We start from the raw sequence: 24775 nt of genomic DNA on the forward strand, positions 1-24775 counted from the left end.
GAGGCACACGTGATGTGCTAAACAGAGCTGCGAGCACAATTCACAGACAGTGTCCCACCTTCTCAATTGGCTCTAATAACAAATGTTATTCCAAACATCTGCAAGGTTTCGGTCACCCCTGAACACAAAGCTATGACTCACATTTCCGCAATGAATAATTGATCTAGACCTTCAGCATGTTGTGGCATTATAGGGACTGTATCACTTTGCTCAGAGAACATTCATGGATAAATTATTCCCTGTCTGTCTCCTTAGATATCGGGCTTACATAATGCAAAATATGATGAGCAAAAGTATGCAGATTGCTCAATGACAGCACATCACATCTTTAACTCTGACTGCAACACATCATTTAAACAGGGATCAATAAACTGTCAGTACTTTTTTTTGCAACTTTTCTGGATTTCCATGTTTCTTTTTATAACTTAATGTGAGTCTTTGTGGGCTATAATAGTGATTGTGAGCCCTTGACCAAAGAGAATCTTTCATCGGTAGCCTATGTGATACACAATCTTATTTCTTCTGGAATGCGATGTGGACGTTAAATATTATAATCTTCAATGCCAGCCTGTTTCAGTTAAATGGATTGCATATAGACTATAATAAGCATATTTAACTGCCAGCTTTCATCATGAACTATATTCAAGTGAATCATTTAAAATAATGCAGACACTTAAATAATGGAGCAGTTTTTATTATACATTTCTCCTCTTATCCCAACTTTTGAAAATAATTTGATGACAGTTTTTTGCATGTATTGTACCTGCATGAAGGTTGTCTTCAACTCACCTGATAGCGGACAATTTTCATGAAAAAAGGAAGGAAAATATTTTCAAAATCTATAAAAACACATGGCTACTCTTGCATCTTTATTTAATGGTTTATTCAATAGATACGGCCATAACTCCTTGTTTGAGCCCACTGACACACCAGGTGGTCTGACCTCATTTTTCAAGTTTCTCTGTTGCCATGGGGATAACAGGACCATATGCAGCAGATCCTTTATAACTGAAACACCCTATAGGTAAATACATACCTATTAAGCACCCAAATGCAGAATTGGCTGTTACCTCAGAAAAAGCGAGAATGGCTGAATTATAATTCTTAAATTGCGAGTAGATTAGGCAATATCAATTAACATCTTCGGACTCTGTACATTTTATTGCAAAAATGAATATTAACCTTTATGTTGGGATACATTTTACAGATAAATAAATGGAAAGACATTTAAATAAAAACAGACAGGAATATATGTGACTGGCAAATCCACAAAATGTAATAAAATGTTCTAGATACCCAACACGAGGGTATTTCCAAATCTTGGGTCTTGCTGTTACTTCTGGCCTGGTTTTCTTTACCACTCCTGTCTGCTTCAACTGGTTTTCTTTACCACTCCTGTCTGCTTCAACTGGTTTTCTTTACCACTCCTGTCTGCTTCAACTGGTTTTCTTTACCACTCCTGTCTGCTTCAACTGGTTTTCTTTACCACTCCTGTCTGCTTCAACTGGTTTTCTTTTCAAATAAGTTGCAATTCACGATTTCTTATATTTAATATTAAAGAATATTTGTGCTGCAATTGTTTTTTATGCCAACACTCACATTTCATATTTCAGAAAACTATATAAAGAACAAATAAAATAAAATCGTTATCAATTTAGGCATGAAAATGTAATTCTAATTTAAAGAAATCTTTATTTTAAAAATCGACAGACATCTGTGCTCAAAGGGGGACCTGTACATTAAATATATGAGCATTGCAATTAAAGAAGGCTTTAAAATACAACATAATAATAGAAAAGATAATATGTTCAGGTTCAAGACTTAAACTTGATCGAGAGCATTGATGGTCTTGATGAAGCAAAGCACCCAGAACGTATATCAGATTATATAATAATGTAGTTTGTGTCAATTAATAATAAGCTAATTCTAAATATAGATCAGAATTTGAAAGAAAAAACACAACACAGACACGGGGGATACCACAGAAATTATAGTCTTGTAATTCAATGTATTCACATTACAACATCCACATGGTTCAGTTTGTGACAACTTCTAATGATCTTCAAATATATTCACTGTATGATACATAATACCAATATAGGCACTTCCAGTAAGTCTGGCAATATTGAAGCTACAGTATAGTGTCTAAATTACAAAATGGTAAAAATAAATAATGTATATCTAAAAGAGTTTTTGAAGTTTTAAAATTTCTTTACTGTACAGCATATATGTATATTGTACAAAATGGAGCATCAACCTGCAAGAAAAGTAATTATTAACGTTCACAAATACTGTGTATTTGGACAGAGTCTTCCTTGTGTAAGTATTAGTACATGTGGTAAGTGCAAGGTACTAGTGAGAAGAAAGCAATTCTTTAATCATGTGTGAACTATATAAAAATACTCGTCTCGTTTTTTTTTAGTTTTTTTTTTACATAATTGTAAAGCTTGTTTGGTTCCCGTGGTTACAATTATGCTACACGTGTGAATAAGTATGACACTCAAATAAACCAATTAAAAAAAAAATACACTAACAAAACTGATATACTGGATCAGCTCAAATGCAAGTATTGACTTAAGACTGATGTGACTGGGGGGGAAATGCATATATAGTCCACTGAAAATAAAAAATCGATCCTCAACATACTATCACAGTGGACAGGATCCCATCGTCTTTAGTGATGAGAGACATGTGATGAATGCTACTATTGTATCAACTACTGTTGCCAGTGAGGAGCTCTGATCTGCACGCTAAGCAGATCAAAGTGGAAGCACAAGCAGAATTATGCAATAGGTCCTTCTGCGAATAATTATTTCATCTGAGAAGCATTGAAGAACTACATACTGCATCACTTTACCCTTCATTTTTTACACCACCTCTACTCGTGAGTCATAGTATCCTCTACTTAACAGTAAGCACTAGCTAAATACAGGAGTCACATTAGAGAGGCCAATGGAAGAATTCAAATGGACACAAACATACCATCTTTCTCTTTCACACACACACTGTATACTGTTTCTATACATTCACAAAGGAGGAGCTTTGGAGAGTTAATGTAATTGTATAATTTTACAACCTGGATGGTTGAAATATAAACTACAAGTGGAAGTTACATCATCCCAAATAGTGATAAAAAAGAGAGAACAAAGTATTCTTTTTGTAAAATTCTGGTTACTTTTAGCTAAAATGTCTGTATTGTATTAAATGGTTTGCGTGTATGAAAATGCTGAATAAGATGTATTCATTGTGTCTGTGCTGGTGATTATAGCTCATTAGAGATGAGTTGCAGGCAACATACAGACAACAGCAGGCATGTTGTTTAGAGTAAACAATAAGGGCGGCTATGCGATCAATAGAGGCCAGGAAAAAAAGTCTGATTCAGCGGCTGCTAACAAGTTTGGTCCAATATAAATGATTCTCTGTCCAATGTCTTTGTGATCAGACTTGTGTGGCCTAAGCTGCCCTTCCTGAGTTCCTCTCCCCCCCCCCCCCCCCCAGGACAGCAGTTAACAGGCCATTATGGATGAAGTGCGCTATTCACCAGTCAGGAACATCGGGTGGTAATAAAGTACGCTAATGCATGATCCGCAAGGACGTGATGTTCTACACCAAATGTTATTTCAATCGCTGGAAGACTCCATCATATCCAATCTTCAGGTTTCTCTATGTGAGGTTTTTAAAGAAATTAGATAATGGAGGAGAGCAGTGCGATGAGATGCCAGTGGATAATATATTCAGATGAGCATGTAGGTCATGAGAACTCGACAAGTTTATCACTGGATAATTCATTACTTATTGCCTCACTGCACTCGTGTGACAAATAGTTGACCCACCAACTCAGCACTTCACTTGTTCAAATGAAAATCTACTCGCGGTTTCTCAAACACTTTTATATGCAAAAGTAGAATTTTCTTCAGAGGCATTTTGAATCATACTCACGCTACTGCGCAGTTGGTTTTGTAATTTTTTTCCCTCGTGGCTTCTGTTAAAGAAGGGTTTATGATTTGTGTTGTGCAATAATGTAATAGTGTTATATTCAATTAAAGAATATTAGGTCATGTTTTAGAAACAATGTTTGTATGTCTGTTGGAAGCTTTTGGAGAGCTCTTGCTATGAATCAGTGATTTTAACAGTTTAATTTTTGGGGTAAAGATTGCAAAAACTAACATATTCACTATCGTTTCTTTTTCACAGTGATCGTTCAACATAAGAAGACATCAGCACTAAAAATGTGCAAATTTAAGTACACATTCCCATGAAGTGAGTATGAGTGACAAAACATTGGGTGAGGGGAAATTCCGAATGACAAATCTGATGATTTAGTGTTTCAAATGATCAAATAACACATAATGCTGCAATCACTGTCAATCTGGCCATCACTGAGTATCTATTTCATTAAATAAAAAACATTATTTTCAACTTCTTTCAGCCTTGCATCAACACTGATTTACATTAACCTTGACTATATTTTTCAAGTGATAAACATTTTTTTTTTCTATCAGAATGATCTCCCTCTTTATCATCATAGAAATAAATGTGATAAATCAAATTGGACTTGACCCAGCAGAAATATTAAATCCAGACTCTGGAGCTCTGAGAGAATGCGTGTCTCCCTGAGGTGACGCGGGAAGAGTTCAACATGTTAATCTGCTTTGTTGTGACATAAACTGCAGCCTTTTATGAACATATTCTAAACTAATTTACTATCCCTGCATATTTGTAACTTACTGTCCTCACAGGAGGTACAAATGTTTACTTTTCTACAGTTAAGGTTTTCCTGAGGGTTAACGGTCAGCATCATATGCAGGTTTTTTAAATAAGTGTGTTTAGACTGTAATACAGCACACTGAGTCCAAATACATAGTCAGAGATTCTAAGGTTGCAAATGGAGACAAAGAGAAAGTATATTACCTGATGTGTGGACCCTTTTTAAAGAATATTGTAGGATTTAATTTATTTTATTGACTTTTGTTCAATAGATTTCTGGTCCCTTTTTGTTGTTTTCTCCCCTTATATGGTTCCTTGAAACTTTGGTTGTATTAGTGTATGCTCTCTATACTGTATTCCCTTTTTGGTCTTGTATTGAGCACAAATTAATTTCCAGCCACCCTCTGATGCTGTCTTAGTGCAGGCCTCTGGATTACAACAATTAGGACAGTGAACCCTGTAAAGACCACTATATCTATCTCGAGGCTGGACACCAGAGATGGCACAAATAAATCGGATAAATCTAGCTATGTCCTCTGGAGAAGAACTTATATAAACATGCAGACACACACACACACGCATACAAATACAGAGTGTGAGGAGCCTCTTGTCTCCTTCCTTAAAGTAATATGACCATACCTATTGGTATAAAGTACTTACAGTAATTTGGCAACAAATGTCAAAAAAGGATTACATTTCATATTCCAAAGCCTAAGGGTGAGTGATTTATTTTGGCAGAAGTTTAAAAAAAAGATACGCCAATGTTCCTTAATTGATTGACTCGCTTTATAATCCGTATATAGAAAAAGAAAACATAATATGGTCGATGCCTGACCTCATAAACTCTTGCTAAAATTGAAACACAAGTACAAGTAACTGTGATGTCTATATATAACTGCATTCAGAAAATAATTATGTATAAATTGGCAGCAAATGTCTGCAGTCCCGTGTTACCACATTGGGTTGAGGTCTGTGCAAGCAGTCTTCCTCATCTCTTGACAGTAGCAAAAGAGTCTGTATCCCAAAGTACACAAATAATCCTGTATTGCAATATGGAAAGCTCCGTTAAATGTTTGGTGAACCAAGATATTCAGATACAATGTGTAAAGCACAAATTTCCCACCCTGTTTTTTGTTATGTATAGGCACACATTTCCCAAACATCTACAGTGTTGTGTCTAAGTAATGTGCTGGCAAAGATAGGAGTCAGTTGATAGGATAGGAAAACAACAAATACTTTTTCACATCCTTGCCCTGACTGACGCCATATTTCCCATGAGCTGTTTCACTGTGGGTCCTCCTCCGCTCGTTCCTCTGGAGGTTTACAGTCTTCCTGCGGAGTCACGGGCCACTCTGGTTCCTCCACTCCCTCTTCAGGATCTTCTCCTTCTAGTAACTCCTCTCTGCTGCCTGGCTCCTCTTCCTCCTCGTGAATAGCCAGGATTGGCTCAGCTACATTGTTTAAATGGACGGATTCTGCTCCCTGGCCCTGTTTTGGTGCCTCATCTGCAATCACCTTCTTCCACATCTCGTGATTCTCCATCAGGTGGTGGGTGATCTGGCAGAAGACTTTCCTTCTCTTCTTGGAAATTGCTTTCTCTGGAAAAAAAAAAGAAAGAAATTGTGAAGATTTTTTTTTTAGTGACTGCATTGACTCTCAGAACATTAATTGGTCTCTCTGTCGGACTATGTGGTCAGACCTTTTGACAGAAGCTACACAATTACAGAAGAACACAGTGTCACATACGCACCACTCTCAAAGCCATTTAAGATATCTTGCCTCTCTTTTCCTTTATTTGAAATGAATAATAAAGCTGGAAATATGGATGATGTTGCATAAATTATATATGCCCACCACAACAATGTAAAGTGTTATTCCCAGGCTCATGCATTGGCTTACTAACTCTCCTCTGCTTTTCAATGTGTTCTCCTTGTGGCTTTGTGATGCCATGTTTTTAAGCTAGATAAATCTGCCAAATAACACATTTGTATTTTTTGATGGGAAACACATGTCCTGCATTAAATTCCATTCTAAAATCAAATCCATATAAAGACAATAAAGGGCAACAATAAAAACTTTGGTCATACAAAAGCAGGCATTCTACATTTTTTCTGGTCACTTCCAGAGTAGGCTTTGGCTCCTTCTTGAGTTTTAAAGCTTTGTTTTTGACTACTTACGTGATGCCTCTGAACCGGTGGATGCATCTTCCTCTGCAGTATCCTCCTCCTCCTCCTCCTCCTCCTCCTCCTCCTCCTCCTCCTCCTCCTCATTCTCCGTTATCTCCGGCTCCTCTCCCTCTGGGTTGGGATCCACCCATCGTCCAGGAATGAGGAAGGCTGAGTCATAGGAGTTGCACAGTGGTCCCACAATGTGTGTGATGAACGACTCCTGGAGTTTGGCCAACTGTGGTGCCGCTCGGTCCATGAAGGGGCTGATGGGAAGGCCCTGGCTGGACTCCTCGTCACCCTACATAAAGCATGAACCATATTAGTTTATGTATGCCAACACATGGCATGACTCACATTACAATAGTTACAGTTATTAAGGCCAGAGTGAAACGTGGGATGGATATCACGCTTATCAATGTCAAAGCTGTTTTCAAACCCGTGTCATTTATTTACACGGTTGCTGACGGATGCAAATACAATAAGGCAATGACATTTAGTGGCTGTAGCAATTATTAAGGAAACAAGAGTCCAATAATAGTGTCTAGACAGATGAAGTCCATTCGGTGGGATCGTGAAGGAGAAGTAACACTAACATAGCAATTTACCCAAGCGTATTTTAGCCTGTGTGAAACCAAATGTCTCAACTTCTTTACTTATTTTAACATACGTAACCTTAATGATCAAAAGGACGTAACATGCGTAATTTGCTTTCCCTTTTCTTTAATGCTTCACATACGTTTTTATGCAAATAAATGGTCTGGAAAGACTAAAATCCCAAAGTTGCCCCTAGAGGGAGTTTCTCTTGAGATCACTCCTGCATCCCTTTTGAAGAATGAGAATGGTAAGCAACTGATTCTAGACATTTAACTGTCTGATACCATTTGAAACAGCTCGATGAAGAATATTGCAGGAAGACTGTGGGGCAGCAGCATGTGAGTGTCGGTGACGTGTGTATGAATGGCAATGAAGGACAGCTTTAGCAAGGTTTCCTGGTTGCCTTGGTAACTGACCTAAAGTGTCATTACATACTTTAAAGTAGCAGGCCTTTGTTCCGGTTCCTTCTCTGTACAGCACAATAACAGGCATCAAAAGGCACGATCTGGGATCTTGATCTGCTACTTGTTGGTAAATTGACATCAGTTGGATGTTGGCTTGTGTTGCATTGCATTTATTGTTACACTTTTACTAATGCATTTACCAAACTATAACTATTATTGAAACTATTTATAATTAATTAATTAATTCTTTTTTTTTTTGACTTACCTACCTACCTACCTATTAGTGTGTGTCTGTATTATTATGTTTTGCATTACACATGTTGAAGCGTGGGGAGCTTTGGCCATGTTAAGTGATGATACATGTACCTTGTATGTTATATGTTTTTTCCACTGTAAGCTTAATATGTTCTCAAGAAAAGAAACATAGGAGAAGCTGCTCTGAGATCCAGCTTCCTGCCTCCTGAAAATATGTATTTCAAAGTTAGCTTTCACAAATCAATATGTCATGTCTTTGAGATAATCTATCCAAATACATAAGACTGCTCATATTTGGTAGTAGGATTTACAATATATACAGTATATACATATATGAGTAAGCCTCTGAAAGCTCAGAGATTCATCCAATATAGCAATTTTGATTCAAGATACGTAGATCCTGGGTCACACATCATAATCAATTTCTGAAAGCCTGAAAAACAAATCTTATCCTCAACGCTCCGTCAATTTTTTTTGGGCTCCATCACAAAGTGTTTGTCCGTGATGACGCTTTGTATACAAGCCCGGACCAAGTTATATTGAAGGGGCTTTGCTGGTTTTCTCAAGGTTCTGGTCTCTTAAGGCTGTCAGTGTAATCACGATGCTGCTCCACCTGAATGACAGTTGCCTGGGCAGCCTGCTTGCGTCACTACACACAGCAGCCCTTAAACTATTGTCAATAAAGAGTCTTTCTCCTGCAAGGCTCCCACAATCTGTGTGTCCTGTTTGGCCCGCCTGTCTGAAGTAGCGGGGCACAAAAGGGCCCTAGATTGTCTCAAATGCCATGATGAGAAATTAGCAAATATTCAGAGCACAAGTGTAGCAGAGGTCACTGAGGGCAGCATTGGGCTGAACGGATAACTTTTCAGTTAATTATAGCAGCACTGTGCCCTGTTGCAACTTTATGAGTACAAAATGTAATGCAATCCAATGCAGCCATTTTGACATATGACCTTCTTTTATTATGCCTCTATTAGTATTCAATCATAGAGCTGTTAATTCAATAACACTTTTTAAGCATTGTAGTGAATGTAAGTGGTTGTGTTGCACTGTGCTGAATCATTTTCAGAGCTGTTTCTAATATTCAGCCACCCTTATGTATGTAAATATGACTACCTCTTATTTGTAACTGTATTTATACTGTAGTCCAGTACAACACTAGCTTTAATTTTGACCTCAATAATGAATGTTTACCAATATTAGGTAAACATTTCCAGCAGTTTATAAAGAAATTATATTTTTAAACGTAGAATTTATGACAAAGCTGTATTGAATTGATATAGATTGGACAGGTGAATGTAACACTGTGACCATATCGTACTATACAGTATGTTATAATAGTAGTAAAATGAGGCGACAGATTACACATTATTCAATGACAACAAATTCAGACATAGGACACATCCATTTAAATCCCGAGCCCATTTTTTCAGCCCAAACGAAGACATCTTTCCTATTTTTACCATTGCTTTGGCTCATGAAGGTAACATAGAAATCCATAAACCAAAAGAAGAATACATACTGAATAGATGCATACATCTCATCATGAATTTATGACAGCTCTTCAAACAATAGCAGCTCTCGGGGGGAGCACTGCCATTACTGTCTTAATACGTCAAAAAGATGAATTGAAAAATGAATTAAAGGAAGAAAACGCCTGAAGCCAAAAGTCTACAGGAAGGGAAAAAATAAAGAAAAGGAGGTGTTTAAGTTTTGACTTACTTCTATGGAGTTTGAGACATATTGTATTATATAATAATAAATATAGAGTATATATATATGTATTTGAGCATTGTAGGAGTGCTGGTATGGATCATGTGTAACAGTAAACTGTTGTTATGTTGTTTTGTTCCCGCCTGCACGTAAACGTGACAGGCCATTGATCTTTAGTTACGCAAATACATTGGGTCCCCATCAAAAGCGGTTCACACACCTGTTCGTAGAATTCGTTCACGATGCCCTCCGTCCACTGCAAATGCAGCTCCTTGCACTTCAGAGGCCCGTTTATGTCGGCCAGTTTGATGCACATCTGGCACACCAGCAGCCTGTCATTTTCATTGGACCAGTCAATGCCTGTGGAGGGATCATCACCCACCTAGGGGGTCAGAAAACAAACATGTTGACATTTCATATATTCAAATATGTAGGCAGACGAAGCATGTGATGTACAGATGTTATGTAAATGTGACGCAATTCATCTGTTGTTCAAAGATTGTGTATTCATAATAATGTCTAGAGGGTTTATCAATCAGGGAGATGGCAAACAGCAGCACTGGGATACAATTTAAAAGACAAAAGCAATGAGGACTTAAGGCCTTTTCAATAAAACTACCAATAATAGGACAATAATATGTGCTTACTTTGTTTTAAATGCGCTTTATCCAAACGGTAGAGGTTTTAATTACTATGCTTTACAGATGTTATATGACCATAGACTGTTTAAATGGTTATGACCAGTTCCTACGTGTGTGATATTATTATTGATGAAGGTTTCTGAATTCAATCAGTGAAGTCTCTTATTGTCCACAAATGTCTACAGATGCACACCCACACACATGAAGTTAAAGCTTGCATTTATCTTAACAGTGTTTGAATTAATTTGTTATCTCTATTTATCTTTAATGAGCTTCAGATCAGAAGAAGGAGCACCACTGACTCGCAGAGTCTTATCTAACCTAATAATCCAGTAGCTAAAGAGATCAAGTACGAAACGTAGTACTTCACAGAAAGCTAATTTGCTTCCAGGAACAGCAGAGTCGGTTGCACAACAATGAGAGAGACAAGCCAGGAGACTCGATGCTTGCTGGCAGGTCCTGGCCATCGAGCACCACAACTGTACTAATGCTCACAATGGAAAAACCCAAGTCCCTCATCCAAAGCCAACATTCTGTCTGCACTTAAATGAGTTCTTGAAAAGCTGCAGGGCGCTTTGTGTTGTTGACGTCAGCTGAACATACTGGAACTGCTGCAATGTTCTGCAGAAACAGACCTGTTCTTTGAAAACCGCAGGATATTTCCCTTTCAATAAAGCTTTTTTTTTATTAAAAGAGTTGAGGTATGACTGTATGGCAAGCATCTCTTAAGGATACATTGGACTCATAAACTACAGAATGCTTCTGACATAAAGTTACCAGACAATGCAGTCAATATCATTTCCAAAAACAACAAATTAAAATAACTATTCAAACATGCTAGGTATGCATTAGCTAGTGTTGACTTAGAAATACTGTATAATCCCCAAAGTACTTATATTAGAGGTACAAAAAAATGAAATGAGGAGTTTTTATATTCATGATGTCGACAAAAGGAACATTTTCCAATGATTTTATCAACCAAACCTGTACACTGTTTGAACTAGAAAGTTACATCTTTTCAGTATTAAATCTCAAACAGTTGTATTTTAAATCTACCTTGGCATTGAACTCAGCTAGGAAGTCAAAATGTTTCTTCAGATCAGTGGCCAATATGGCCTCAATGACCAGGAAACGGAAACGCTTGAACTCTCCATGGTCCAGGTTGACGAGGAAGTTGAACTCTGGCCGCGACATAAAGAGGTTCCAGGCTGAGGCTGCGTGGTGGTTTTCCAGAACTGATCGATCATTGTAGAGCACTGCCTGCAAACACACAATCACTTTACATTCACATTGACTCGTATAGAAGTTCCTTTATTTGAATCCAGACATCCTGCACCTATATTACTAAGAAAGAAAGGCCTTGATGCTCCAGATCATTTTAATGTTGCTAGAATGGGACTCAAGAGACATTGACTCCAACACCAGAATTGAATAACACATCAGGCTTGTACCATGTTCAAGAAGATGATAGCCACTGTGCTAGATATATACTAGATGGATAGACGGATAGATACATGGATGGATGGATGGATGGATGGATAGATTTTACGACAGCACTTTGTAGCTTCGTTTGTGTGATACTAAATACTAGATCTGAACATAACGTAAAAAATCCAATCTCAGCACCAGTCAATGTATGACACAACGAGCAGCTGCTGTAACTGGGGATTGTTCGGCGGTGAATTAGTCAAAGTGGAGGAAAAACCGTCAATGAAACAATCATCTTGTTGAATACAAAGTTAAGCTGAATATTACAGCAAATCAAGCAAATGAACTTCTACTGACTTTGATCAATCAGAGGCTGTTTTCTACCATAGGGTGAACACGAGTACCTGTGGGGCGCTGGTGGCCACGAGGAACGCGTTGGTCCGCCCAGGGTGGTCGTAGTCGTGCATTGCAGCAGCCACGTAAAGGGCCATGAGCTCCAGAGCAGGTATGAGACCTGACAGGCATCCGTAACCATCTTCTGACACAGTGTAGGTCTTTGAAACCAGGAAGCCCATATGACTGTGTGTTATTCCACTGTCAGAGTCTAGCCGCAGGGGAACAGACAAAGGGAGGACGGTGAAGAGCAGGGTGGCAGAATTTACACAGACACAACTGCACTTTCATGTGCCTTACCACACACGCACACAATCTGGAGCACAGACACACACTTCAAATCCACTTATATGTGGATCAAAGGGATGGCCCTAGTAAGGCATACAAATGAGGTTATGGAAATATGGGTGAGAAGGAACTCTAATCTGCCTGCAATTTCATGCTGTTCTAGACTTCAAATAGTTTTTGATACGTAAATGCAAGTGCCAAAAGCCTGAGTAAGATAAGACAAACTGTGAGTAGGATAAGAACACACACTCCTGCAGGTTTGATGCTCCGACATAAATAACAAGGCTCACGGAAAAGCTGCAGGCAGATTGAAAAATCTAAATAAAAAAAGTCTGGCCTAGATATAGACAGCTTTTTATGGTAATAAATGGATAATAAAATGAATAAATACAAGGCCTTTGAGAGCTCATGTGTTCTTATGTGGCATCAGACTATGAATAGATAGCTTCACATACACACCAGCACCCCCACCAGGACAAATGCATGTATGAAACAAAAGGACACACCTGAGTCACTGGCAGAGCCGTGGTCAGTGATGAGGCTGGGCAGGCCGGGGACGGGCTGCGTCGTGAGGTACCAGACTGCATGAAGCACATCTGTGGCGTGGATTCTGTTGTGATCTTGGTCAGGAAATAAAAGTCAGTTCATTGTGTGTCAGCTTCTCCACCAGGGTGCACTGTGAGGCTGCTTAAGTACATAAAGGCTGAACACAGTCATATATGTTTGATGGTAAGACATTTCCCTCTAGTGGCTGGTCTCACTATTGCAGCTGCAGTAAGAATGAACTGAAGGAAGAGTAAAAGCTTACATGGTATATCTCTGTAACCATTCTCAAGAGCATGGAAGTAGTTCATGAATTCTTTTACTGGGATCTTGAAGGTTGCAAACAGGCCGGTGTCTTCGAAGAGCCTGTAGGAGACCTGAAACAGGAAAATGAAATTGTCTGTGAACATCATCAGGCGTGGATAATCAACAAATTACATTTAAAAGGGGTGAAATCATTCAAAAGAAGGAAAGAAAGGAGGAAACTGAATCAGTAAATAGGAAGTGTTGTATTTACACGATAGCAAACATCTGAGCTGAATCGCTGTTGCTCTCCGATGTGCTCACCTGACTGAGGATCCGTCCACATTTCCCGTTGGTCTTCTCCATTAAAGTGAAGATGGGGAAGTTCCAATTATTTAGCTGACTCATCAATGGCTCCAAGACCTCCATTACTAACGGCTCTGGAGCCAGAATTGGTTGGTCCTGCGCCACAAGATGAAAAGTGGTAGAACAAATTAATTCAATGATAAAAAGTTTTATCTTTCTCGTGTTTCATTAGCAGAGTTATATTGTATGAGAAGTCATTCAGCCCGGCCTCACCTCTGGAGGTATTAGTGGGAGAAGGATGACATTTTGCGCAGGGTTTTTTCCTTCTTCTGTGTCCTCCTCTGTGTGTGCTACATCACTGCTGTCACTGTGGTTGGCTTCGTGGGTGCTGTCATAGTCTGATGACGCCACCACTGGGTCTTCAGCTAGAGATGGAGAAAAAACAGAGAGATGTAACACTGTGGCCTAAGGGAAAAAATATAAACTGATGCACAAAATCGGTCTTTTTAGGTCCTTTAATTTAATTCTCTTGCATATACACTTCCCCTAATCCCACTTTGTTGTATATCTTTTCTGCAATTCTTAAAGTCTGAGAGATGGTGAAGGCTCCTATTCATTATCAATGATGCATCTCAGTGATTGCATGCCTCTAACTCAAAGCATGTGTCCTAGAGTATCTGGTGACAACAGTGCTTTATACAGCGGTCTGTATCATCAGAAAGACTGGTATTTATGTATTTCCAGTGGTGCATCATAACATGTATTGTTGTTGATTCCTTCCCTATGACTTTAAGTGATTGAAACCAAAATCTGATGTTAACCCTAACATTAAAACATTATTATTATCTTGAAACGAGTTGATTTGAAAAGAAGAAAATTATCATAATTTAAATATATAAATACATAATATAAATTGGTTATATAGCCTCTGCTTTTCCTGTAACATCACTAATGATACAGAAGTTATCAACTAAGACATTTGTTTATTTTCAGAAATAATCATTTTTATTTTTGCTGTTTGGACTTTCCCTTATGTAATATGTACAGCACAGAGAGTCTCAGAGGGAGTTAGACAACCCTAATATTATTTTGTCTGGACCTTTGTTGTATAGTAACCCCCTCGCCTCTCTCTCCCCCCCCAGTTCCACTCTGTCTCTACCTCATCAAATAAAGACACTAATGTAAAATAAAATACACTGTACAAATGATGTATGCCCACAAACAACCATACTATGCAGCTTGGAAGAGGTGGTAATAGTATGAAAGAAGACTGAGAGCATACCTGACCGTGGTATTCTGTCTCCCTTGTCTAAAGACCCCTCCCCATGGCTCAGTCTGATGTACGGTCTCCCACAGCTGCAGACAAGAGGGGTTTAACAGGTTACAGATAGAAGTGAATAAAGCAGAATGTTTCCTGTAACTCTGTGGTAATGCTGTTCTTCTCCATCTTTGATTACTGCATATACTGTATATGTCAGAGTCAATAACCTTCAAACATCTTAAAGAAGAAGACTCTGTATAGATCCTACACACTAAAATGTCAAAGACAAAACAATGTTTAGATAAAGGCTTCAATCTGTTGTAGTTTTTGTAGGATAAGATTAATTGAGGATGTTCATTAATATTCTTAATAGTCAGTATGGTTTGGCAGAACTGATGGATAGAAGTCTGAATCACCACCAAATGTTAAGATACAAAAGAAATGGGGACAAATTAAAATGCATGTGTGTCCGTATATAGCTAAATGTGCAAGCCTTTGCCGTCTGTAGCTGTGCCAAACAATTGGGAATCATGCCATTCATCACATCTGTCTTTGATGTCTAACCAGTCGGCAGAAATTGTCAAAAAAAACCTAATGGGATTCCTACTGTGCTGTCCCCACATGAAACAGACGTGGTACAGATGCTTCAAGAAAATACTCGTTAATGAACTTAATGGATGAACACATTAACATGATGCAAAGAGGGTAAACAACACAACAAATGTGAAATAGTTGTAATAAATGAATCCATAAATGGAGCCCACCCTCTTTGAGCTTTATGATATATCAGGGTCAGCCTCCCGAGCCGCACGCTTTTCCATGTTTCTCCATTGAGGCCACTGTCAGGCTGTAGGTGGTTCCAATTAAAATACCTCTCCCTAAATGTTGTAAAACCTGCCTTCTCAGGGCAGGAAATGCCTGTCGTTAGAGCATGGTGTCACAGGGAGCACAAAGCCCTGTAGTGTGTCTATCTCCTTCTGATAAATTGTTTCTTGAACACTTTTGAGCTGTACCCACCCTGCCTAATGGTCCTGAGGCCCCAACAAAGGCTGTTCTGTTGTGTTTGCATGGCCAGGTTGGACCACTGTGTGTAATGCCTAGCAGGTGTGGAATATAAAATAGTTTGATAGTTTGGCGCGCGAACAGTTACTACATTATTGTCAGGGGGGTCTGGGCAGGCAGCAGCCCTTGGCTTAAAAGGTTTACTTTTAATGAAAGCTGAAGACCTGGCAGACACTCTTCCTATTCTGCTAATGCAGCAGAATAACCTCGGCTACTGACATTGAGCCTTAAGCGCTGAATGTAAATAAAAAGGGCCGACCACTTTCACTCGAGGAATCTGTCAGTCACGTATCAAGTGACTCTGCTTTTATCACAAAAAGCCGTAAGTGCAGTAACAGTAGTTAGCACTGTAGTTACAGTAATTTAAATGACTCTGTGAGATATAGCTTCAGTAGGAAGACAAAACACACTCTGCTGTATTGTTTTGTTTCCAACCTGTCACTGAAATGGCGTTTAAATACCAAAAATGTGTTTTGACTAGATCCTTGGATTAGGAGAAGAGTGTGGTTTCAATCAGATACTGAGAAACTAAGCCTGTCTCATTTGTTAAATCATTGTGGAGTTTTAGACCAAGGACACACTTTTCTCTTACCATAACCAAGTGCTTTTAAGGGTGTCAAATTAACAATCAAAACATTGATCATGCTGTAGTGTTTACTGTGATTAACACATTAACCTTGTTGTCAAATTACAATTTTCAGATACGTTGATTTAATTCTTTCACTAACTTTTAATCTGCTTAATCGTTTGGTTCATAGTGTCAGAAATAAGTGGGTACTTATCCGAAGACGTTTTCATATTGCTTATTTGTGCTTCCAAAACACCAACATAGCTGAAAACATACATTTAGTTTTAATCCATGACAAATATTCCAATACTCACATTTTACAAAATCTAAAATACGATGTGTATCTTTAAATGACTTTCTGTCAATGGACTAGTTTTTCTTAGCTCAAAGTAAATTCTGTATAATTTTGTTGTGATTTTAAAGACATTTTAATTAAATAAAATAAACATTTAAAATGTCGGATGATATAAAACCTTTTTCCTTTTAAAACATGCTCATGCTTCTGCTGACAAAAATCTAATCATGCACCGGTCAGAAGACAGAATCGGTTTTCTTGTCTGCACATTATAAAAAAATAATGTACATTAAGTACAGCCAATGCTAAGTGTCAGCAGTCTTTGAAATAAAAAAATGACTCAGTTGTTCTAGAAAAGCACCTAGGCATTCCCCAGAATAAACCTTCATCAAGTTAATTATCCTGCGATAGGAAATACTGTGTAAATTGCTTTATTGTCTGTTTTTTCAGCCTTCTCCTTCCATGTAGCTTATCTTAATAGTCTCGAGCCATGCAATAACCCGCTCCCTCTACACCGCAGTTAACTCCCAGATTTTAAACTCAACCACTCACGGCAGGTTGACAGATTGGTTCAGAGCCCAAACGGACAGTGTCCAAGCCACGATAAACACAGCACCATTATTTCTGCTTCCAGTAATCTACCTATTCTCAAGCCAGATGACGTGAAGAAGATAACAGCACAGTGGCCGGGGCTGGAGGAAATGGAAGGTATTCAATCGGCCCCCTTTTTACCGTGTGTGTGAGATAAAAAAGCAGATATTGTAGCTTTGAAGTTAGTGTTATTCCTTCTTAACAATGTACGTCACTGAGGGCTGACATGATGGAAAATAGGAGGGAGAAAAAAAGAAGCCTAATGTCCTAATTAAGATCGTACAGATTTGATGATGGAGCAAAGAGAAGGCAATTGAATCCATGTGTTTATTTTCTCCCCTCCATGTGTTCTCACTCTCCGCCCCTCCACCGCAAAGCTCTCACTTTGCTAATGGGACTCTTTACATATCGAGTTTGATAACTGGTGTTTTATTTTGTCTGTATGGAAAATCACATCTTATTTTGTTTTGATCAGCTCTCAAAAGTGATTACAAATACAAGTTATAGTCGATTATTAAAAAAATGAATCAATTTTACTCCTCAAAACTAGAGAGATGATGTGATGGCAGGTGGCTGATATTAAGGAAGCATTACACAACAGTAGACTAAATAGTTGTCAGTAGGCATGAGCCCTGTTTTTGTGTATTTAAGCTGGACACTTAAGTTTTACCAGCTCTCTTTTTTATTTTAGACATCTGTATAAAAAGCCAGATGTCTGAAACTAAATTTAAATGAAGTGTTACTCAGAGGAGAGCCCTCTCAGCTGCAATAAACCAAACCCAGAGACTCTCTCTGGTCTCCAATTGTGTCTGCACAACCCCTGCCAGAAGAAGCAGCTGTGACAGAGTTTCTAAGTGTATGTGTGTGTGTGTGTGTGTGTGTGTGTGTGTGTGTGTGTGTGTGTGTGTGTGTGTGTGTGTGTGTGTGTGTGTGTGTGTGTGCACGCTTGTGTGTTAACTGTGTGATGTTCTGGTGACTGGGGAGAGGCCCAGGTGTTTGTTTATACTCACACCACCATAAGTGGCCATAGCTGGGGCCTGCTGCTGGGCAGTGCTGAGCTTTAAGACCAGGCGACAGAGCTTTGTGTACAGAAGCTGCTCAGTGTGCTTACATTTACAGAACTTCTTCAAGTATCACACTGTCATTGTGCAAACACACCCAAACAAGCCACTGCCAGACGCAGCCCACACAGTGAGGGCTCGAGACGCAAAACAAAAACAGTGTGCAGGTTATTGTTTTTTCTCAGTAAAAACAATGGTGCAGTGAACAATATAATTAAAAACTGAAAGTGGAATTTACTGTAGTCATCATTTGTATCGTTTTTTTGAGTTGTTTACTTTATAGTTTTAATTTTCAACATGGATAAACAGTAACATTCACACTTTAAGAGTTTATAAGAGGTGTAAACAAATATAAAGAGAAGAGATGGGTGAGTGTACTTAATAATATCAGTAGTACTATTTGTATAATGAGCAATAACTTCTATCCACATGTCACCAATGTTGCTCTGTAAGTGTGCAATGTAGCAGAGGCTAAACAGTCCATGAAGATAAGTGGTCACATAACTCTTAGTGTTTGTAAAATGCAATTTATAGTTTGTTTTATTTATTAAATAAATGTATTAAATGAGTGTGTTATGTATTGATTGTTTGTTATGGGATGAAAACAAAACCATTCAAACCTCTGGCTTTTTATCGGCCAGACAGTTACTTTGTCCTCAGATACAAAGAGTACTTAAAACCTTTCCCTGGTTAAAGCTGCATTAACGTTTGCTATCCTTTGATTATTTGCCTTCTTCTTTTATCTCTAATTGTTCAGTGACAGGTTTTAATCGATAACACAATTCTACCTCAAACTGGACGGATGTCACTTCCCTTCAAAGAAAAACATTCAGGAAACTTGAATTCAAAGCAAGAAAGCCTTCTTCGAAATGTTTTCTAACTTAACTTGAACCCTTAGAATCTGTGTAATGTGCCTTCTTAGTGGTCAGCAAAGAATGTCTTAAATGGACACAGATATTTGCAAAATATGAAGGGAAAATCCCCCCTACAGCAGACTACATGCCAGATCATATACACACAGAAACAGAGAGAATATTTCATCTTTAATATGCAGTTACTGAGTGGATGAAAAAATACAAACAATACATGGAGAAAAGCACATGGAAACTAGCACACAGTACTTAATCTGCTACGATATAGGTCACCAGGAAAGCTTTCCACAAGCTTTTTGAGTGGGATTTGCTCCTATTCATCCACTAAAGTTGTACTGATGTCGGGCACTGTCTTGAGAGATAAGTCGGTATAAAGGTTATGTTGGTTTAATTTATCCAAATAGTCTTTGATGGGTTTAAGGTCAGGGCTCTGTGCAGGGAAACCCAGAGTCCCTCCTATGAAATGGTTTTCCTCAAACTGTTGCCACAAGGTTGAAAGCAAACTACTGTCTAAAGCTGCATTTAGCCAAATTAGGGTTTTGCAAGTTGAATAAAGGGATTAAGACTGCCATATACTAATGGCATAATAGTGTATTTAGGGTATTCGGTATATCAAACACTTTGTATCACTTCTAAGAGCAGGTCAGATGTGAGCATAAGAGTCCATTTGTATTCCATACAAGTTATTTTGACAATCACTCAGCTTCTACTGTATGTGCAAGTAAATTCAACTGTCATGGAAATAATATTGCACTATATATTTGCATCCAAAACTACAAGGGTATCAGACGAGGGCCATAAACTGAGCAAATACTTGAGGGTGTGTCTATCTACCGTGAGCTCCAGGCATTGTCTCGCTCACATCTGGGCTTAAACAATTACCTTGGAAGAGAGGAGCTTCATGTTTTACGGGAACAACTAAGTCTTACAGTGCAGTCATAATCAGGTAATAGCTTCATGAAATAAATCTCCTCACAACAAAAACATACTTCGCAACACACAGCTAATGTCTGGCTGGATAATTTTACTGGAAAAACCTGGAAGAACTAACTTAAGAAAGACATTATTTCATCAAGCTGTAACTGACTATATAAGCTTTGTCAATCCAGGACAAGCTCCTGCTCTTCATTTGGTCAACAATAACACCTGCTTCCCTGTAATTGGATATGCTTCTAAAATCCAAACAAAACAGAAACATATGGCAACTCTTCTGGAAACATCAAATTTCCGCAAAACTATCCACCCAAAATGAATCTCTAGATTATTATGAGGTGGGGAAGAGGGCATGCAGTTGCAGAGTCATGCCTCATTGAACAGCAGTGAGCTAGTTTTAGCTAAAAGTTCAATCCCTGGTCTCGGAGTAAGTATGTGAGCGAGCTGATATGAACTGAAAATTCAAGATATAAAGCTTGTAGTGAGATTTATTCTGTCTGAATAAATGTACTTTTTCTATTTTGCAAATACATTGGCTTGTATTAGAATGAAATATGTCTCATTACTATACTATAATACGCAACGGTTCACATTATGTTTTGAGCTTCTTGCTGAATTTTGGATTTGTTTTGATGAGTGAACGTAAATGTGTTGTAGAGATGGTTGCATGTCTTCTGGCACTTTTATTTTTTTATATTGGCAGCCTTTTTTAAACTGCAGCACATTTCTCCCAATGAAAATGTTGTGGGTAGTTTGAGCGTCTCTGGCGTGTCGGCCACAGTACTAAACAATACTTTAAAATACAGAAAAGGAGACACAATATACATACATTGTTGTTCTCTATGGCTTAAATGACACTTTCAAAGAAATTCTACTAAACAACACAAAGGTTATCATAAGATGAAACTGAACTGCTTGAATCCACACAGTAAAGGCTGTTTTTGACACAGACATGGCTTTCTCTTTAATAATTTAGCCCCAGCCCCAGTTTAGAAATGTGACAAAAGTTATTTCGCAACATATGAAACTAAACTTTGAACAACAACACACACACGTTTATACACAACACTACAATGTGTAACTGTCCCCCTATGTGGCACACGACAAGCATCTGTGATGCTACATGGCAGCACAGAGACTCCGAGAGCGTCTGTGTTTGCAGACAAGCGCTGTTCTCTTTCAGAAGACTTTCAAGCCTCTGATACAAACTCGACAGGGGAGCAACTGACTAAAGTAGATGAAACACGAAGACACTCTTTCTTGTTGAGACACAGTTCATATTTAAAGATGGGGAGTGTGCTGTCTGGTACTGCACTACATCATAAGAAAGTGTTATGCACAGACTAATATTCTTTACTAATAATTTAGTAAACACAAACACCCTGAGGATTTTCAGGCTGAATCTACACGTTTCAACTCTTTGACATTCATGAAAGAAGAACAAAAGCCATTCTAAAATAATCCAAACATAATGTCACACAATTACAAAGTAATTGTAAGGAATGAAATCTCTGCACGGATCATCGTAAATGATGCTGAAATATTTTCCTCAGTAATCATCATAACGACTCTCATAAATTAAGACCCTGTGTTTGTTCTAGATTTAATGCATCAATGTGATTTACTAGCAAAACAAAAAAACAGCAGAAACGAGCGGAGATATTTGTTGTGTTTTCAACAATATGGGACTTTCTTGTCTTGACATTTCTCGGCATTCACTGCATGTGCATTAGTCCTGTCTGAACACAATGGAACAACCAGGCCACATTTTCTCAACAGCTTTTGCAAAACAAAATGCATCCAAACATAAATCCCACCACACAAAGACGTGCTTTCACGCACACAAAAACCCAAATGCACACAAACACTCAGCTTCACTCACACATATCCTGTAATCTTCTTCATCCCACAACAGCTTTCACCAAAAACTAATGAAAAATAAAATGTCAAAGTGAAACAGAATGCTCGCAGATCTACTTTTGAATTATAATAGTTCTGTAAAGCCTGAACCTCATGCTATCATCAGCACTTCTGTGCTGAGAGTGGATGTGTCTTAGTTATTCAGGTTAATGCATTCGCCTGTGAGGCATATTCCCATTCTGGCTCCCATTGCACACACATCCTCTTCCGATCTGCTGCGCCATTACTGTTCACTCATGCTGTCTTTGGTGTAACTACAGCCACACTGCTGGGAATAAACCTCTTAACCTTCAAAAGGATGTGTCATACTGGGGTAGCCATAGCAGGAATCCCTCTTAAATCATTTGTTCCACAGTTATACTTACAGCACTGTTGCACAGTAGGACCTTATTAGTGCATTGAAATACAACATTTTAGGGATTTTTTTCAAAAAGCTAGAAATAATACAGCAAGAAAAAAAGAAAGAAAGAATATGACTGTATTAGCTCAATCTACAAATGAAGCACAAGTAAAAGCACGTTTCTGAGGATAGAGAGGTGTAGGCTGAGAGAAGAGTGGGACATCAGTCATTCAGCGGTAGCTCAGGTACCTGCAGGTGAGTGCTTCATGGTAGGGTTTGATGCTGGCGCTGCGGTCCCTTCGGACGGGTCCGGGCTCGATGGACGGCAGGCCTGTGGCGGAGGTGGTGGTGGTCCACGTGGAAGAAATCCTCCTAAGAAGACCAGGGTGGAGACTCCGCCTGATACGCTGCAAATACATAGAAAAATGTGGGAGATGTCATTTCAAACATTGTATTATGTATAATTAATGTGAAATGCCTTGTAAACATGCTGCTGCAACAAACAAAATGTTGAAATTTGGGATCAATAAGGTAAATCTAATCTAATCTAAAGATATTGACACACACAGTTAACTACACTGGTACACCCATCTTTATAAATAGATAACATCATCACCCATAACTTACTGCTGTAATAAAAAAAGGCATATCTGTAATTGTGTTGGCTCTAAAAGTGCTCCAACATGAGAGATAAGGTTATTGCTTTTACACTTTGTCTGGAGTCAAATTGATCATCTAAATGAGACAGTTTTTTTTTATGAATCTGCCCAAGATGAAACAAAGGATTCTGCTGATAAACCTGGAAAATGCTTCATAATTTCAGGCATTTACATTTTCCCCCCTCATCCGATCCAAAGGGAATCAACACAGTCATCACTGAATGGAGGACATTTGCAGGCAGCTGTGGCAATGATGCCCCTCATGGCACAATGTTTAATACGTTGTCAGTATTGCACTGCAGAGATACACTTCATCAAAAGGATTCTGCCTCTCTGCTTTCATTCTCTTTGTGAGTATGTCTTGTTTTGTTCTCAGTCTCTATATGTCTTTTCTGTGGTCTTTCTCTGGGGTTCCCACTGGTCTGTGCCCTTGTGCTGCCTTCATCTGCTCAGTGCCATGCAGCAGCTTGGCACAGCGGCGCTAAACATGGCAGGCTTTCTCTCTCAGTCTTCTGCAGGGTGACCTAGTAAAGAACGCCTCAGAATCCTGAATGAGCCCATTCACAGCAATGCGTCATGTACTAAGTGCAAGCACACACACTCCTCCACGCCGCTGGTTTAGGTCACTTCAGCGGACATTTCACTGACTTCCATTTACTCTGGAGGCTTTACCATAACACTTGTTCATGAACAGTAAGATGGCATGATTTTATGTGCTGAATTTAGTTGTGTATTAACTCATTTGTAATGGCATGCATGCACACCTTAAATAAAATACTGTATGAACAAACTAAATTGTAGACCAAGGTTCTGCCCAAAACATCCTGTGTGTAATGGTTTTTTGAATTAGAAAAATGTATTGAATTGAATTTTGTATTCTATAAAACTGCTTGAAAATATGCCTTTAACTCTCGATTTTCAAAGCAGAATAATTATGCCGTGGTACGATTTTGAAGCAGCATATTTCTATTCTTTGATAAAAGCCCTGAAGACACACACCAAAGCAGAAACACGACAGAAACACACACACACATCCCCAACGGCACCAACAGCATGGTAAAACCAGGCCATCTTCATAAAAAAAAGAAAAGGAAAACAGAACTAAATCTGATTCCTGCTGCTGTCAGTGTTGATTAAAGTCAATACATGGTTATGAGAGAAATTGTAGAAGTATTTTATAATTAGTTGTGTGTTTTGTTATTTATGCTTTATACAGTATGGGTTTTGGATCTACGGGCTTTTTTGCAGCACATAGAACATGCCATGTGTTTGGTTTTTGGAAAAGTGCTCGAATCTGTATGCTCCCTGATGGACATCAAACTCTTCGCCAGGAGGCAGAAAAGCAAGCGCAGGGCTTTCCACTCCCGCACTTACCACCTTCACTCCTCCTGAGCCGGGCACATGGTCTCTGGGGAGCGGAGTCTTAATGAGTGCAGCCTCACTCGCCACTCCACAAGCACAGTTTGTCTTAGCTACATCTACAAAGTTCAGACGATGTGAAAAAAAAAAGCACCTGTCAACCAAAAAGAT

General features: G+C 38.7%; 1 protein-coding gene across 1 annotated transcript in view; it reads right to left on the bottom strand.

Moving 5' to 3' along the window:
* Positions 1-1672: 1672 nt before the first annotated feature.
* Positions 1673-24775, bottom strand: part of LOC134883412 (cGMP-inhibited 3',5'-cyclic phosphodiesterase 3A-like) — a 68136-nt gene continuing 45033 nt past the window's right edge. Inside the window, exons 4-14 of the mRNA XM_063911773.1 lie at positions 22836-22993; positions 14966-15039; positions 13957-14108; positions 13702-13839; positions 13400-13511; positions 13098-13211; positions 12315-12514; positions 11539-11742; positions 10062-10223; positions 6885-7173; positions 1673-6305 (exon numbers count right to left, since the gene is read on the bottom strand). Coding sequence (XP_063767843.1) covers positions 5992-6305; positions 6885-7173; positions 10062-10223; positions 11539-11742; positions 12315-12514; positions 13098-13211; positions 13400-13511; positions 13702-13839; positions 13957-14108; positions 14966-15039; positions 22836-22993 — 1917 coding nt within the window. The 3' untranslated portion in view covers positions 1673-5991. The remainder of the gene's footprint in view (positions 6306-6884; positions 7174-10061; positions 10224-11538; positions 11743-12314; positions 12515-13097; positions 13212-13399; positions 13512-13701; positions 13840-13956; positions 14109-14965; positions 15040-22835; positions 22994-24775) is intronic.

The sequence above is a fragment of the Eleginops maclovinus genome, chromosome 2 (assembly GCF_036324505.1).
Source record: "Eleginops maclovinus isolate JMC-PN-2008 ecotype Puerto Natales chromosome 2, JC_Emac_rtc_rv5, whole genome shotgun sequence".
Taxonomy (NCBI): Eukaryota; Metazoa; Chordata; class Actinopteri; order Perciformes; family Eleginopidae; genus Eleginops; species Eleginops maclovinus.